The 17,164-nt window shown below is 41.8% G+C and overlaps 1 protein-coding gene across 1 annotated transcript in view; it reads right to left on the reverse strand.

The window, feature by feature from the left end:
* The window catches only part of CPEB1 (cytoplasmic polyadenylation element binding protein 1), a 387,216-nt gene that overhangs the window by 245,269 nt on the left and 124,783 nt on the right, over positions 1-17,164 (reverse strand). Inside the window, exon 2 of the mRNA XM_053719311.1 lies at positions 10,755-11,004. Within this exon, the coding sequence (XP_053575286.1) occupies positions 10,755-11,004 (250 nt within the window). The remainder of the gene's footprint in view (positions 1-10,754; positions 11,005-17,164) is intronic.

A 17,164-nucleotide genomic window follows, 5' to 3' on the forward strand; every position in this document is an offset into this window, starting at 1 on the left:
TCTGAGAATCATCTATTGCTATATTTTTAAGTGCTATAATATGCTCTTTAAAATTTATAGACATATCAGTGCAAGTAGGACACATTCTAATAGGGGGTTCCAGAATAGCTTCTAAACACATTGAAGGAGTTTCCTTGACATCAGACATGTTAACAGGCTAGTAATGAAACAAGCAAGCTTGGAAAACATTTTATTCAATGCAAATACTTAGAAAAAAAACGGTACTTTGCCTTTAAGAGAAAAAAAGATGCACAAACTCTGCAAAACAGTGTAAAAAAAGCAGTAAACTTTTTGAATTTTTTTACAGTGGAATCATAAAGCCTTAGTAAGATTTCCCCACCAGTCAAATAAACCATTAACCCCTTAATGTAAAAACCGGATTGACAAAACGTCAAAAACCAGTATAAAAACGTTTAGCACCTTGCCACAGCTCTGCTGTGGCGCCTACCTGCCCTTAGGGATAGATTTGTGGGGAAAAAGCTTCCTTTAGGACTTCAAGTACAGCAGGACCCTCTGGAGAAGCAGCTGGATGTCTTGTGTGTAAAAGAAACTGCGCAACTGAGGCGCGAAAAAAGGCCCCTCCCACCCGACGATGTTAGTGGGGCCTAAAAAACACACCAAAGTGTTTCTAAACTAGCCATGTGGGTTAATAACCCTTCAATAAGCCATAATGACCCTTCAAAGTCCCTCAAAACGTTAATCTTTTAATAAAAATAAAAAAAAAACACGTTTTCCTATAAGTGTCACCAGTAACAACTGAGCCCTTAATGCAAGCTGGGATCCCATACTAAGTGTCTGAATACAGCTTACCCTTCCCTCATGGGGATACTGCCAGCCTTTTCTAGAAAAATCAGTCTGTCTAGAAAAAAATTGACTGAACATACCTCAATGCAGCATAGCATGCAAACCGTTCCCCCAACTGAAGTTTTCCTGTACTCCTCAGCCTCTGTGGGAACAGCAGTGGATCTTAGTTACAAAGTGCTAAGATCATAATCCTCCTTGCAGAAATTTTCATCCATTTTCTGCCAGAGAGTGAATAGTTCACACCGGTACCATTTAAAAAAAACTTTTGCTTGAGAAAATAAAAACTAACATTTTTGTCACCACACTTACTTTACTCTTCCTAGTACTTAGAGTAGGCAAAGAGAATGACTATGGGGTGGAGCTAAGGGAGGAGCTATATAGACAGCTCTGCTGTGGGTGCTCTTTGAAACTTTCTGTTGGGAAGGAGAATATCCCACAAGTATTGGATGAATCCGTGGACTCTATACATCTTGCAAGAGAAAACTATTCTTTATTGAAAGACACACAACATGTCTTATAGGCACCAATTACAGTGTACAGGGTTAACTTGATGACACGTTATGGTCGCGTCATTTTACACAGTTATACACAGTGTTATTCTAGAAAGTTACTAGCTCTAAACAATCTATATAGTCATAACAAGAAATGCATCTGCGAGAACAACAAGGTCGGTTGACCATCTTATTGAGATAATACCCTCCTGGGCATAGTGTCAGGGACATCTACAAGGTTAGCTAGCTTTGCAGAATAAAATGACAAGCATATATTTCTCACTACATAATAACCCATTATAATAAAGTTTAATCATTAAAGGATGTATGCAAAGAACAAGATGGCGCTAGTCAGGTTCATTAACCCTCAACACTCTGCGAGCAGAAGAAATAGCAAACAAAAACAAAACTTTCCAAGATAATAACTTAATATCAATGGAATACATAGGTTCAAATGGAACCCCTTGAAGAACCTTAAGAACTAAATTCAAACTCCAAGGAGGAGCAATTGGTTGAAACACAGGCCTGATTCTAGTCAGAGCCTGACAAAAAGACTGAAAATCTTGAACATCTGCCAGACATTTGTGCAACAATATAGACAGAGCAGAAATCAGTCCCTTTAAGGAACTCGCTGACAACCCTGTCTCCAAACCATCTGGGAGAAAAGACAAAATCCTGGGAATTCTAACCCTACTCCATGAGTAGCCCTTGGATTCGCACCAATAAAGATATTTACGCCATATCTTATGGTAAATTTCCTATTAACACAGGCAAAGAGAATGACTGGAGTGGGAGGGAAGGGAGGAGCTATATATACAGCTCTGCTGTGGTGCTCTTTGCCTCCTCCTGTTAAAGGGTCACTAAACCCAAAATCTTTCTTTCATGATTCAGATAGAGAATATAAATTTAAACAATATTACAATTTACTTCAATTATTTATTTTGCTTCATTTTTTAAATATCCTTAGTTGAAGAAAAAGCAATGCACATGGTGAGCCAATCAAACGAGGCTTCTATGTGCAGCAACCAATCAGCAGCTAGTGAGCATATCTAGATATGCTTTTCATCAAAGAATATCAAGAGAATAAAACAAATTAGATAATATAAGTAAATTAGAAAGATGTTTAAAATTGCATTCTCTTTCTAAATCATAAAAGAAAAAATGTGGGTGGCATGTCCCTTTAACCAGGAAGTGATATCCCATAAGGATGAAATTTGTGGACTCATCGTATCTTGTAAACGAAGAGGAAATCCGTGTGACCACACCAGGTCACGTGGTGTGCCATGCAGGACTGCCCCTGCTACAGGAAAAAGGGCACCAAACCTAACAGGCTGCGCAGCTAACCAAACAAAAGTAAAACCTGTATGTTCCAACATCTGCCTGAGCCTTATCTCTCATGTCGCAACATAAAAGAAAGTAAATTATGTGATAAATCCCCCTGTTCAATAATCCCCTTCCGGAGATATTAACTCTTGATTCCATACAGATAGGAGTAACACTGTGACCCTATCTTCTTGCTTTATCATAGGTGTATAAAAAAAATGAAACTATCTTACCAGAATCTCTGCCGTGGAACAAACACAGCCTCTCAAGTTTGACAGTCTTGTAGCATCGCTCCTGACATGGACTTGAGTGATAGAAGCAGGCAGTGAAACTCGTCAACACTTATTGCTTAGGAGTTGCTAATACGAGTCTGGATGGGTTTGCAGAAAGACTCTCCCTGCATCTTCAAACCCTAACAATCGTCAATGCTCTCACTGAGAGGCTGACAAGACTACTCAAAACTCCAATCCCATTTTGAAGGGTACTACCCTCCATAAGGGACTACTCCGAATCTTCCGACACTTCTCTGCCATCCTCCTGTGACGAAAGGCAAAGAATGACAGGGATATGAGGGGAGTGGGGGAGGTATTTAAGCCTTTGGCTGGGGTGTTTTTGCCTCCTCCTGGTGGCCAGGCTCTGTATTCCCACAAGCCGTGGACTATTAAAAAACAAAATTTATGCTTACCTGATAAATTCCTTTCTCCTGTAGTGTGGTCAGTCCACGGGTCATCATTACTTCTGGGATATTAACTCCTCCCCATCAGGAAGTGCAAGAGGATTCACCCAGCAGAGCTGCTATATAGCTCCTCCCCTCTACGTCACCTCCAGTCATTCGACCAAGGACCAACGAGAAAGGAGAAGCCAAAGGGTGTAGTGGTGACTGGAGTATAATTCAAATTTTTTTTACCTGCCATAAAAAAACAGGGCGGGCCGTGGACTGACCACACTACAGGAGAAATGAATTTATCAGGTAAGCATAAATTTTGTTTTCTCCTGTTAAGTGTGGTCAGTCCACGGGTCATCATTACTTCTGGGATACCAATACCAAAGCTAAAGTACACGGATGACGGGAGGGACAGGCAGGCTCTTTATACGGAAGGAACCACTGCCTGAAGAACCTTTCTCCCAAAAACAGCCTCCGAAGAAGCAAAAGTGTCAAATTTGTAAAATTTGGAAAAAGACCAAGTTGCAGCCTTGCAAATCTGTTCAACAGAAGCCTCATTCTTAAAGGCCCAAGTGGAAGCCACAGCTCTAGTAGAATGTGCTGTAATTCTTTCAGGAGGCTGCTGTCCAGCAGTCTCATAGGCTAACCGTATTATGCTACGAAGCCAAAAAGAGAGAGAGGTAGCCGAAGCTTTTTGACCTCTCCTCTGACCAGAATAAACGACAAACAGGGAAGACGTTTGTCGAAAATCCTTAGTTGCCTGTAGATAAAATTTCAGGGCACGGACTACATCTAGATTGTGTAGCAGACGTTCCTTCTTTGAAGAAGGATTAGGACACAAAGATGGAACCACAATCTCTTGATTGATATTCCTGTTAGTGACCACCTTAGGTAGGAACCCAGGTTTAGTACGCAGAACTACCTTGTCTGAATGAAAAATCAGATAAGGAGAATCACAATGTAAGGCAGATAACTCAGAGACTCTTCGAGCCGAGGAAATCGCCATTAAAAACAGAACTTTCCAAGATAACATCTTGATATCAATGGAATGAAGGGGTTCAAACGGAACACCCTGTAAAACATTAAGAACTAAGTTCAAACTCCATGGTGGAGCAACAGTTTTAAACACAGGCTTGATCCTAGCTAAAGCCTGACAAAAAGCTTGAACGTCCGGAACTTCTGACAGACGTTTGTGTAAAAGAATGGACAGAGCTGAAATCTGTCCCTTTAAGGAACTAGCGGATAAACCCTTTTCTAAACCTTCTTGTAGAAAAGACAATATCCTCGGAATCCTAACCTTACTCCATGAGTAACTCTTGGATTCACACCAATATAAGTATTTGCGCCATATCTTATGGTAAATCTTTCTGGTAACAGGCTTCCTAGCCTGTATTAAGGTATCAATAACTGACTCAGAAAAACCACGTTTTGATAAAATCAAGCGTTCAATTTCCAAGCAGTCAGCTTCAGAGAAATTAGATTTTGAGGTTTGAAGGGACCCTGGATCAGAAGGTCCTGTTTCAGAGGTAGAGACCAAGGTGGACAGGATGACATGTCCACTAGATCTGCATACCAAGTCCTGCGTGGCCATGCAGGTGCTATTAGAATCACTGATGCTCTCTCCTGTTTGATTCTGGCAATCAATCGAGGAAGCATCGGGAAAGGTGGAAACACATAAGCCATCCCGAAGGTCCAAGGTGCTGTCAAAGCATCTATCAGAACCGCTCCCGGATCCCTGGATCTGGACCCGTAACGAGGAAGCTTGGTGTTCTGTCGAGACGCCATGAGATCTATCTCTGGTTTGCCCCAACGTTGAAGTATTTGGGCAAAGACATCCGGATGAAGTTCCCACTCCCCCGGATGAAAAGTCTGACGACTTAGGAAATCCGCCTCCCAGTTCTCCACTCCCGGGATGTGGATTGCTGACAGGTGGCAAGAGTGAGACTCTGCCCAGCTAATTATCTTTGATACTTCCATCATTGCTAGGGAGCTTCTTGTCCCTCCCTGATGGTTGATGTAAGCTACAGTCGTGATGTTGTCCGACTGAAACCTGATGAACCCCCGAGTTGTTAACTGGGGCCAAGCCAGAAGGGCATTGAGAACTGCTCTCAATTCCAGAATGTTTATTGGTAGGAGACTCTCCTCCTGATTCCATTGTCCCTGAGCCTTCAGAGAATTCCAGACAGCGCCCCAACCTAGTAGGCTGGCGTCTGTTGTTACAATTGTCCAGTCCGGCCTGCTGAATGGCATCCCCCTGGACAGATGTGGCCGAGAAAGCCACCATAGAAGAGAATTTCTGGTCTCTTGATCCAGATTCAGAGTAGGGGACAAGTCTGAGTAATCCCCATTCCACTGACTTAGCATGCACAATTGCAGCGGTCTGAGATGTAGGCGTGCAAAGGGTACTATGTCCATTGCCGCTACCATTAAGCCGATCACCTCCATGCATTGAGCTACTGACGGGTGTTGAATGGAATGAAGGACACGGCATGCATTTTGAAGCTTTGTTAACCTGTCTTCTGTCAGGTAAATCTTCATTTCTACAGAATCTATAAGAGTCCCCAAGAAGGGAACTCTTGTGAGTGGAAAGAGAGAACTCTTCTTTTCGTTCACCTTCCATCCATGCGACCTTAGAAATGCCAGTACTAACTCTGTATGAGACTTGGCAGTTTGAAAGCTTGAAGCTTGTATCAGAATGTCGTCTAGGTACGGAGCTACCGAAATTCCTCGCGGTCTTAGTACCGCCAGAAGAGCACCCAGAACCTTTGTGAAGATTCTTGGAGCCGTAGCCAATCCGAATGGAAGAGCTACAAACTGGTAATGCCTGTCTAGAAAGGCAAACCTTAGATACCGGTAATGATCTTTGTGAATCGGTATGTGAAGGTAAGCATCCTTTAAATCCACTGTGGTCATGTACTGACCCTTTTGGATCATGGGTAAAATTGTCCGAATAGTTTCCATTTTGAACGATGGAACTCTTAGGAATTTGTTTAGGATCTTTAAATCCAAGATTGGCCTGAAAGTTCCCTCTTTTTTGGGAACCACAAACAGATTTGAGTAAAACCCTTGTCCTTGTTCCGACCGCGGAACCGGATGGATCACTCCCATTAATAAAAGATCTTGTACGCAGCGTAGAAACGCCTCTTTCTTTATTTGGTTTGTTGACAATCTTGACAGATGAAATCTCCCTCTTGGGGGAGAGGATTTGAAGTCCAGAAGGTATCCCTGAGATATGATCTCTAACGCCCAGGGATCCTGGACATCTCTTGCCCAAGCCTGGGCGAAGAGAGAAAGTCTGCCCCCCACTAGATCCGTTCCCGGACCGGGGGCCCTCGATTCATGCTGTCTTAGGGGCAGCAGCAGGTTTCCTGGCCTGCTTGCCCTTGTTCCAGGACTGGTTAGGTCTCCAGCCTTGTCTGTAGCGAGCAACAGCTCCTTCCTGTTTTGGTGCAGAGGAAGTTGATGCTGCTCCTGCTTTGAAATTACGAAAGGAACGAAAATTAGACCGTCTAGCCTTAGGTTTGGCTCTGTCTTGAGGCAGGGCATGGCCTTTACCTCCTGTAATGTCAGCGATAATTTCTTTCAACCCGGGCCCGAATAAGGTCTGCCCTTTGAAAGGAATATTAAGCAATTTAGATTTAGAAGTAACATCAGCTGACCAGGATTTTAGCCACAGTGCTCTGCGCGCCTGAATGGCGAATCCGGAATTCTTAGCCGTAAGTTTAGTTAAATGTACTACGGCATCCGAAATAAATGAGTTAGCTAACTTAAGGGCTTTAAGCTTGTGTGTAATCTCATCTAATGGAGCTGATTCAAGTGTCTCTTCCAGAGACTCAAACCAAAATGCTGCTGCAGCCGTGACAGGCGCAATGCATGCAAGAGGTTGCAATATAAAACCTTGTTGAACAAACATTTTCTTAAGGTAACCCTCTAACTTTTTATCCATTGGATCTGAAAAGGCACAGCTATCCTCCACCGGGATAGTGGTACGCTTAGCTAAAGTAGAAACTGCTCCCTCCACCTTAGGGACCGTTTGCCATAAGTCCCGTGTGGTGGCGTCTATTGGAAACATCTTTCTAAATATTGGAGGGGGTGAGAACGGCACACCGGGTCTATCCCACTCCTTAGTAACAATTTCAGTAAGTCTCTTAGGTATAGGAAAAACGTCAGTACTCGACGGTACCGCAAAATATTTATCCAACCTACACAATTTCTCTGGTATTGCAACTGTGTCACAATCATTTAGAGCCGCTAACACCTCCCCTAGTAATACACGGAGGTTTTCCAGCTTAAATTTAAAATTTTAAATATCTGAATCCAGTCTGTTTGGATCAGAACCGTCACCCGCAGAATGAAGCTCTCCGTCCTCATGTTCTGCAAATTGTGACGCAGTGTCTGACATGGCCCTAATATTATCAGCGCACTCTGTTCTCACCCCAGAGTGATCACGCTTACCTCTTAGTTCTGGTAATTAAGCCAAAACTTCAGTCATAACAGTAGCCATATCCTGTAATGTGATTTGTAATGGCCGCCCAGATGTACTCGGCGCTACAATATCACGCACCTCCCGAGCGGGAGATGCAGGTACTGACACGTGAGGCGAGTTAGTCGGCATAACTCTCCCCTCGTTGTTTGGTGAAATATGTTCAATTTGTACAGATTGACTTTTATTTAAAGTAGCATCAATGCAGTTAGTACATAAATTTCTATTGGGCTCCACTTTGGCTTTAGCACATATAGCACAGATATCTTCCTCTGAATCAGACATGTTTAACACACTAGCAAATAAACTAGCAACTTGGAAATACTTTTCAAGTAATTTACTATAATATGAAAACGTACTGTGCCTATAAGAAGCACAGAAAAAGTTATGACAGTTGAAAATTGATAAACTGAAAAGTTATAGCATCAAATCTTTGTAAAAAACACACTTTTAGCAAAGGATTGCTCCCATTAGCAAAGGATAACTAACCCTGATTGTGATAAAAAACGTTTATTTCTGTATTTTTTTTTCTGCTGTCAACTACAATCTCACAGCTCTGCTGTGAGTGATTACCTCCCTCAAAACAAGTTTTGAAGACCCCTGAGTTCTGTAGAGATGAACCGGATCATGCAGGAAAGACAATAAACTTCTGACTGAATTTTTTGATGCGTAGCAAAAGCGCCAAAAAAGGCCCCTCCCCCTCATACACAACAGTGAGAGAGATCAGTAAACTGTCATAAATTAAATAAAAACGACTGCCAAGTGGAAAAAATAGTGCCCAAAACATTTTTTCACCCAGTACCTCAGAAAATTAAACGATTTTACATGCCAGCAAAAAACGTTTAACATAAATAAATTAAGTGTTATTAAAAAGCCTGTTGCTAGTCCCTGCAAATTAGGCTAAAGTCTTATGCATACAGTATAATTCCAGTGAAGTGCCATTCCCCACAATACTGAAGTGTAAAATATACATACATGACAGCCTGATACCAGTTGCTGCTACTGCATTTAAGGCTGAGTTTACATTATATCGGTATGGCAGAATTTTCTCATCAATTCCATTGTCAGAAAATAATAAGCTGCTACATACCTCTTGCAGATTAATCTGCCCACTGTCCCCTGATCTGAAGTTTACCTCTCCTCAGATGGTCGAGAAACGGCAATATGATCTTAACTACGCCGGCTAAAATCATAGAAAAAACTCAGGTAGATTCTTCTTCAAATTCTACCAGAGAAGGAATAACACACTCCGGTGCTATTATAAAATAACAAACTTTTGATTGAAGGTATAAAACTAAGTATAATCACCACAGTCCTCTCACACATCCTATCTATTCGTTGGGTGCAAGAGAATGACTGGAGGTGACGTAGAGGGGAGGAGCTATATAGCAGCTCTGCTGGGTGAATCCTCTTGCACTTCCTGTTGGGGAGGAGTTAATATCCCAGAAGTAATGATGACCCGTGGACTGACCACACTTAACAGGAGAAATACTTTTTACCTCTGTGATTACCTTAAGCATCTTTTGACTGTCCCCTGAACACATGACTATTATCTATTGACTTGCATTTAGTACTCTGTTGTGCTAAATCTTTAATAACTCCCCGGGTGTGGACAGTTATCTATATGGCCCTCACGAACTAGTCTCTTGTTGTGAAAAGCAATTAAAGCATATGACAAGCAGCAGCCTTTAAAGGGCTTATAAATTAGCATACGAGTTTACCTAGATTTTGTTTCAACTAAGAATACCAAGATAACGCAAATATGATAAAAGTAAATTGTAAAGATAAATATTACAAGTACAATTTGAATAATGAAAAGTTTAATTTTGACTAGACTGTCCCTTTAAGTCAAGTCAAATTTGCTTAAAGGATTACTTTCTGTTATAATTTTTAAGCTAAACAACTAACATATTAAAGTTAATAAACATTAATTAAAACCTACTGACCTATATTTTCTCCAAAACGAAGTTTCATCACGTTCTAAAAGTTATCTTTTATTCGCCAATGATGTCACGTTATCCTGCCCACTATTTTCAGCACTGCATGTTCAAAATACTTAAACCAATAACTGTGTTTAAAGCGCCATTTTGAAACCTAGGTATTGTAAACGGATTGGTACAGAGCAAAGGATACCCACGGAGTGGGTTTGGAAAACAATTAAATTTGCAGACAAAATTTCTGACATACGGTAGAGATATGTTAATGAAATGCTATTGATAAAAAGCGAATTTGGGTAAGTTAGTTATTAACAGGCATAGAAAATATTTACTTACAGTGGCGCTTTAAAGGATTACTTTCTGTTATAATTTTTAAGCTAAACATATTAAAGTTAATAAACATTAATTAAAACCTACTGACCTATATTATTTCCAAAACGAAGTTTCATAACGTTCTAAAAGTTACATATTTTATTCTCCGATGATGTTACGTTATCCTGCCCACTATTTTCAGCACTGAGTGTTCAAAATACTTAAACCAATAACTGTGTTTAAAGCGCCATTTTGAAACCTAGGTATTGTAAACGGATTGGTACAGAGTAAAGGATACCCACGGAGTGGGTTTGGAAAACAATTAAATTTGCAGACAAGATTTCTGATATACGGTAGAGATATGTTAATGAAATGCTATTGATAAAAAGCGTATTTGGGGTAGTTAGTTAGTAACAGGCATAGAAAATATTTACTTACAGTGGCCCTTTAACCTTCTACCAACGTTGGGGCATTCTATTCCGTCCTAAACGCTGTTAGCATGGAATAGAACGTGTGAGCAGTGTGGCTGTCCTGAAGCCAATGGCACTTCCTAGATGGGATTGTGGTCTGGAGGGTGTGCATAGCTTCAAAGGGACGTCCCCCTGATCCGATCCCATCATTGAAATATCACGATCACATGCCTGTCATTAAAGGGTTAACTATACAGCCACAAACTCCAATCACATAAGCTAAAAATGCCAATGAGTAAATCTGGATTTAGATCAACTTAACTTTCTTACCTGCAGCCTGTCTGTGCAGACGTGCTTCCCTCTCAATGCTAAAGGGATCCTCAGAAGATTCAAGCAAGTCCCAGGAAGGCCACACAGAGGTGCCAGGCCAGCGCTTTGATACTCCTCCAGGAGACACAGCTGCTGCAAGTGCAGCATGGTCTTGATCTAGCCTTGAGCCAACACCAAACTTCAAAAGGTCACGAGACATGCCAGCACCCAGGGGAAGGAATGGTAATGGAGGGGAGATGCGAAGACTGGACTGTAAAGTAAAGGTTACAACATTACACTGAAATGGGGGGGGGGGGGGAAACAAAAACAAAACAGAGGATATCAGACATTTATCCAAGGACAGAAGACAAAACCAGAATTATTGCAAAATCCAATTGAGACTATATATTTGATAGATTAACCCATTTGTACCCAGCCACAAAGGATGAACGGTTGCCCTCAATATTTTCCTAAGTAGAAAAAGGATACAAAAAAAAAAAAAAAAAAAAACTCACAAAATAATTTATACTTACCTAATAAATTAATTTCTTTCATGGTGGTGAAAGGCCACAATCCATCACACCAACTCGCCCTGTTTCCGAAAGAGCCTTCAGGCTTGCCGGAAACGGGAGTTAAAAAGCAGCAGTCTTAGGACCACTGCTCCTTAAATGGATCTGCCGCCTCTCAGCGGCGTACAGCAGTCAATCAGATCGAATATGATCAGATTGACTGACACCAGGGCTTGTTTACAAATCACATCGTCCTTTCCAAATATTGTGGCTGAAATTTTGACTTAATATACTGTGCAGAACAATCTTAAAACTTTACCATCACTTTAATCACGCCCACCTCTGAGTTTAGTGTCCCTTTAACACAAGACTAACATACCAATTTGTTTCTATCATAATTCAGATAAAGCAGCAATTTTAAAGGGACAGTCTACCATAGAATTATTGTTTTAAAAGATAGCTAATCCCTTTATTACCCATTCCCCAGTTTGGCATAACCAACACAATTATATTAATAAACTTTTCACCTCTGATTACCTTGTATCAAGGAACCTTCTTCCAGCCCCCTGATCACATGACTGACTGTTTATTATCTATTGTCTAGCATTTAGCATTGTTTTGAGCTAAATCTTAAATACCCCCCTGTGCCTGAACAGTGTTATCTATATGGCCTACGTGTACTCTGTCTATGTGTTAAAAAGAGATTTAAAAAGCATGTGATAAGAGGCAGCCCTCAAAAGCTTAGAAATTAGCATATGAGTCTGCCAATGTTTAGTTTAAACTAAAAATACCAAGAGAAAAAAGCAAATTTGATAAAAGTAAATTGGAAAGTTGATTAAAATAAAAATCCTATCTGAATAATGAAAGTTTAATTTATACTAGACTTTCCCTTTAAGCAACTTTCTAATTTACTCCTATTCATTTTTCTTCGTTCTCTTGCTATCTTTATTTTAAAAAAAAAAATAGGAATGTGATGCAAAGGAGACATCCCATTTTTAGTCGAGAACCTGGGTTATGCTTGCTTATTGGTAGCTAGATATCAGCCACTTATAAGCAAGCACTATCCATGGAGCTGTACCTAAAAAGGGCAGGCTGCTAAGATTTACATTCCTGCTTTTTAAATAAAGATAGCAAGAGAACGAAGAAAAAAATAAATTTATGCTTACCTGATAAATTGATTTCTTCTATGGTAAGACGAGTCCACGGATTCATCCTTTACTTGGGGGATATTATCCTCCTGCTAACAGGAAGTGGCAAAGAGCACCACAGCAGAGCTGTCTATATAGCTCCTCCCTTAGCTCCACCCCCCGGTGATTCTCTTTGCCTACTCTAAGTACTAGGAAGGGTAAAGTGAAAGAGGTGATAAAATATTAGTTTTTAATTTCTTCAAGCAAGAGTTTATTTTAAATGGCACCGGTGTGTACCATTTACTCTCAGGCAGCAGATGGATGAAGACTGCTGCCTGGAGGAGCATGATCTTAGCATTTTTAACGAAGATCCAGTGCTGTTCCCACAGAGGCTGAGGAGTACAAGAAACTTCAGTGTGAGGAATGTTTTCATGTTATGCAGCAGTGAGGTATGTTCAGTCATATTTTTCTGGAGAGACTGTATTTCAGAACAGCTGACATAACATCCAGGAGGGTAAGGGTAAGCAGTAATCCTAGAGCTAATAAGAAGGGCATTACTAAGCTTGCATAAGGGGCCAATTACAAAGATGGTTGACACTGAGTTGCAAATGTTTGTGGGCAAGAACATTTTGGCCAACTTTGAGGGTACACTTAGCTTAATTTTTGGGTCTCAGAACCCACATGGCTAGTTAAAACTGCTCTGGTGCGGTTCTTTGAGGCTGTAGAGACATCGAGTGAGATTGGCGCGGCCTATTTTCGCGCCTCAGATGCGCAGCTAGTTTCTCGCAGCAAGCTCTAACTCCTGAGGGCCCTGGTGGATGTTTTGGGCCAAATCAAAGCTTTAACCCCACATTTACTATCCCTGAGGGCAGGTAGGGCCACAGCAGGACTGTGGCAAGGTGCTGAGGGTGTTTTTTCCGGATTTAGGCCTAATTTCAATCCGGTTTACACATTAAGGGGATAAATGTTATAATTCCTTGTGGGGCAATCTACATGAAGAAAAAGGAGAAACTACAAGGTGCAGAGGCAACAAGTTTATGTCAAAAAAATATAATCTGTATTAAAATGAAAGGGCGGGCCGTGGACTCGTCTTACCATAGAAGAAATCAATTTATCAGGTAAGCATAAATTTAGTTTTCTTCTATAAAGGTAAGACGAGTCCACGGATTCATCCTTTACTTGTGGGATACAATATCAAAGTTACAGGACATGGATGAACGTGAGGGACAAGACAAACAGATTAAACAGAAGGCACCACTGCTTGAAGAACTTTTCTCCCAAAAATAGCCTCTGAAGAAGCAAAGGTGGAAAATTTGGAAAAGGTATGAAGTGAAGACCATGTCGCAGCCTTACAAATGTGTTCAACAGAAGCATCATTTTTAAAAGCCCATGTGGAAGCCACCGCTCTAACAGAGTGAGCTGTAATTCTTTCAGGAGGCTGCTGTCCAGCAGTCTTGTATGCCAAACGGATGATGCTTTTCAGCCAAAAGGCACGAGAGGTAGCCGTAGCTTTTTGACCTCTACGTTTTCCAGAATAGACAACAAAGAAGATGATTGACGGAAATTTTTGGTCGCTTGCAAGTAAAACTTCAAAGCACGAACCACGTCCAAGTTTTGCAATAGACGCTTCTTCTTAGAGGAAGGATTAGGACACAGAAGGAACAACAATTTCCTGATTAATATTCTTATTCGTAACAACCTTAGGAAGGAATCCAGGTTTGGTACGCAAAACCACCTTATCAACATGGAAAACAAGATAAGACGAGTTGCACTGCAATGCAGAAAGTTCAGAAACTCTTCTAGCCGAAGAGATAGCAACTAAAAACAGAACTTTCCAAGATAAAAGCTTAATATCTATGGAATGCATAGGTTCAAACGGAACCCCTTGAAGAACTTTAAAAACTGAATTCAAACTCCATGGCAGAGCAACAGGTTTAAACAAAGGCTTGATTCTAACTAAAGCCTGACAAAACGACTGAACATCTGGAGCATCTGCCAGACGTTTGTGCAGTAGAATTGATAAAGCAGATATCTGTACCTTTAAGGAACTAGCTGATAGCCCCTTCTCCAATCCTTCTTGGAGAAAGGACAAAATCCTATGAATCCTGATCTTACTCCATGAGTAGCCTTTGGATTCGCACCAATAAAGATATTTACGCCATATCTTATCATAAATTTTCCTGGTGACAGGCTTTCAAGCCTGAATCAAGGTATCTATGACCGACTCCGAGAAACCCCGCTTGGATAAGATCAAGCGTTCAATCTCCAAGCAGTCAGCCGCAGAGTAACTAGATTTGGATGCTGGAACAGACCTTGAATCAGAAGGTTATGTCTCAGTGGCAGAGTCCATGGTGGAAGAGATGACATGCCCACCAGGTCTGCATACCAAGTCCTGCATGGCCACGCAGGTGCTATCAAAATCACCAAAGCTCTCTCCTGTTGAGTCTGGCAATCAAACGAGGGAGGAGAGGAAACACATAAGCCAGATTGAACGACCAGGGTACTGCTACAGCATCTATCAGTATGAGGATACCTTGACCTGGACCCGTAACAAGGAAGTTTGGCGTTCTGACGAGACGCCATCAGATCCAATTCTGGTGTGCCCCATTGCCGAATCAATTGTGCAAACACCTCCGGATGGAGCTCCCACGCCCCCTGATGAAAAGTCTGACGACTTAGAAAATCTGCTTCCCAGTTCTCCACTCCTGGGATATAGATTGCTGATAGATGGCAAGAGTGAGTCTCTGCCCATCGAATTATTTTGGTAACCTCATCGCTAGAGAACTCTTTGTTCCCCCCTGATTGATATATGCTACAGTCGTGATATAGTCCGACTGGATCTTATGAATCTGGCCGACGCCAGCTGAGGCCACGCCTGAAGCGCGTTGAATAACGCTCAGTTCTTGAATATTTATCGGGAGGAGAGCCTCCTCCTGAGACAACAAACCCTGTGCTTTCAGGGAATTCCAGACTGCACCCCAGCCCAATAGGCTGGCGTCTGTCGTTACTATGACCCACGCTGGCCTGCGAAAACACATTCCCTTGGACAGATGATCCTGTGACAACCATCAAAGAAGAGTCTCTGGTCTCTTGGTCCAGATTTGTCTGAGGAGATAAATCTGCATAATCCCCATTCCACTGTTTGTGCATGCAAAGTTGCAGTGGTCTGAGATACAAGCGAGCAAACGGAACTATGTCCATTGCCACTACCGTTAAGCCGATTGACTCCATACACTAAGCCACAGACGGCCAAGGAATGGAATGAAGCGCTCGGCAGGTGTTTAAAATATTTGATTTCCGGGGGGCGGAGCCAGCAACCGACAAGACAAGACGTGTATTAGGGAGCTCCTGCAGCTAATGTACATCTAACGGATTTTACAGAGACAGATCTTAGCAAACCTGAGGAGAAAGAGCCCACATTGCAAATAAACTCATACTCTGATTGTTTTTCAACTTGATGGGACTTTAGTTACATAAAAACTGCGTCTACTCCCCTGGAGAGCTGTGACTCAGTACACACAAAATGGCGGCTCAGTCTTATGCTTCACAGCGTAAGCTAACTATCTGAAAAAGCACTGCAACCTGAGCTTGCCTGAGGAAAGGATCCCTTTGGCGAGGACTGTATATATCTTTAAAGATTTTCACTTGCTTTACACACCTACGCTTTCATTATGGCACCGGGTGAAGAGGAACGTTATATCGCTATACAGGCAGCCCTAAATGAGATGGAGGCTAGAACGTCTGCCGGATTTGCTAGTGTGTTTGAGGCCATAAAACTCGGCATGACACCTTCTAAGACCCCAGCATGCAACGAGACAGAAAGCGCTCCACTGCCGACTTATAAAGGTCAATCCGACTCTTCGGGAGAACAGACTGCAGTGGCTACAGAGGACCTCACCGGGGTTGTGTTTAGTCCTACCACAGATCTTGCCCCATACTGCGACAGCCTTGCTTGGGGGGAAGTAGCCCGCCATCGAGTACTTGAAGTCAAGCAATGGAATGAGCCGAGGGAGACCCCCTTAGGGAACGATCCGGTAAGCTGCTCATCAGAGGTTGGGTACCGAGAGGAGCTCCGATCCCTTACACATGTTGAAGCACTTAATGCTCCCATACATGTACAGCTAGAAGGCAATACACTGCTATGTGATAAAAAGACCAAGTCGACACAGAAGGTCTCTGAGAGTCAATTCTCTGACAAACTATCAAGGGTGCTGATTTTCCATAAAAGCATAACTGCCTTTCTTACTGCCCTTATGTGTCATCGAGACTTTAGTGACTTAGTGAAATACCGGGTCTTGGTTACTAAGCTGTGCTCATTACACTTGTTTACCCTGGGGAGGTCATCATGGGACCCGGGGAGACTCTCTCATCACTAATCTTGAGTTGTGATAATGGACAGCTCACCACTGACAGAATCCTATAAAATCTGTCACATTTGGATCAGTGTAACCCATGCTCTAATACATTTCAGGAACTTGGTAGTTCTCCCCTGTTTACCAGACTGTAACTGATCAGTAATGTGTTAGGTTTGCTACCAATATTCAGTCACTTTTCCCCACTGTTGGATAATACCAGACTTTCTACATCAGCTAACTCCCTAAATGATGAGTTATCACACTGAGCAGCTGGGGAACTTTTCTTGGGTTATTAAGCCTAACTAAAGAACAATTAGTACGGCTGCACCAGAAAAACTGACGAGGAGAGCTTCGTAATGTGGTAAAAAGGATTTTAATCATTCTCAAGTATTACTTTACTGAGAATAGAATAGCTAATAATATCCTCTTTAAATATTGTG

The sequence above is a fragment of the Bombina bombina genome, chromosome 6 (genome assembly GCF_027579735.1).
Source record: "Bombina bombina isolate aBomBom1 chromosome 6, aBomBom1.pri, whole genome shotgun sequence".
Classification (NCBI taxonomy): Eukaryota; Metazoa; Chordata; class Amphibia; order Anura; family Bombinatoridae; genus Bombina; species Bombina bombina.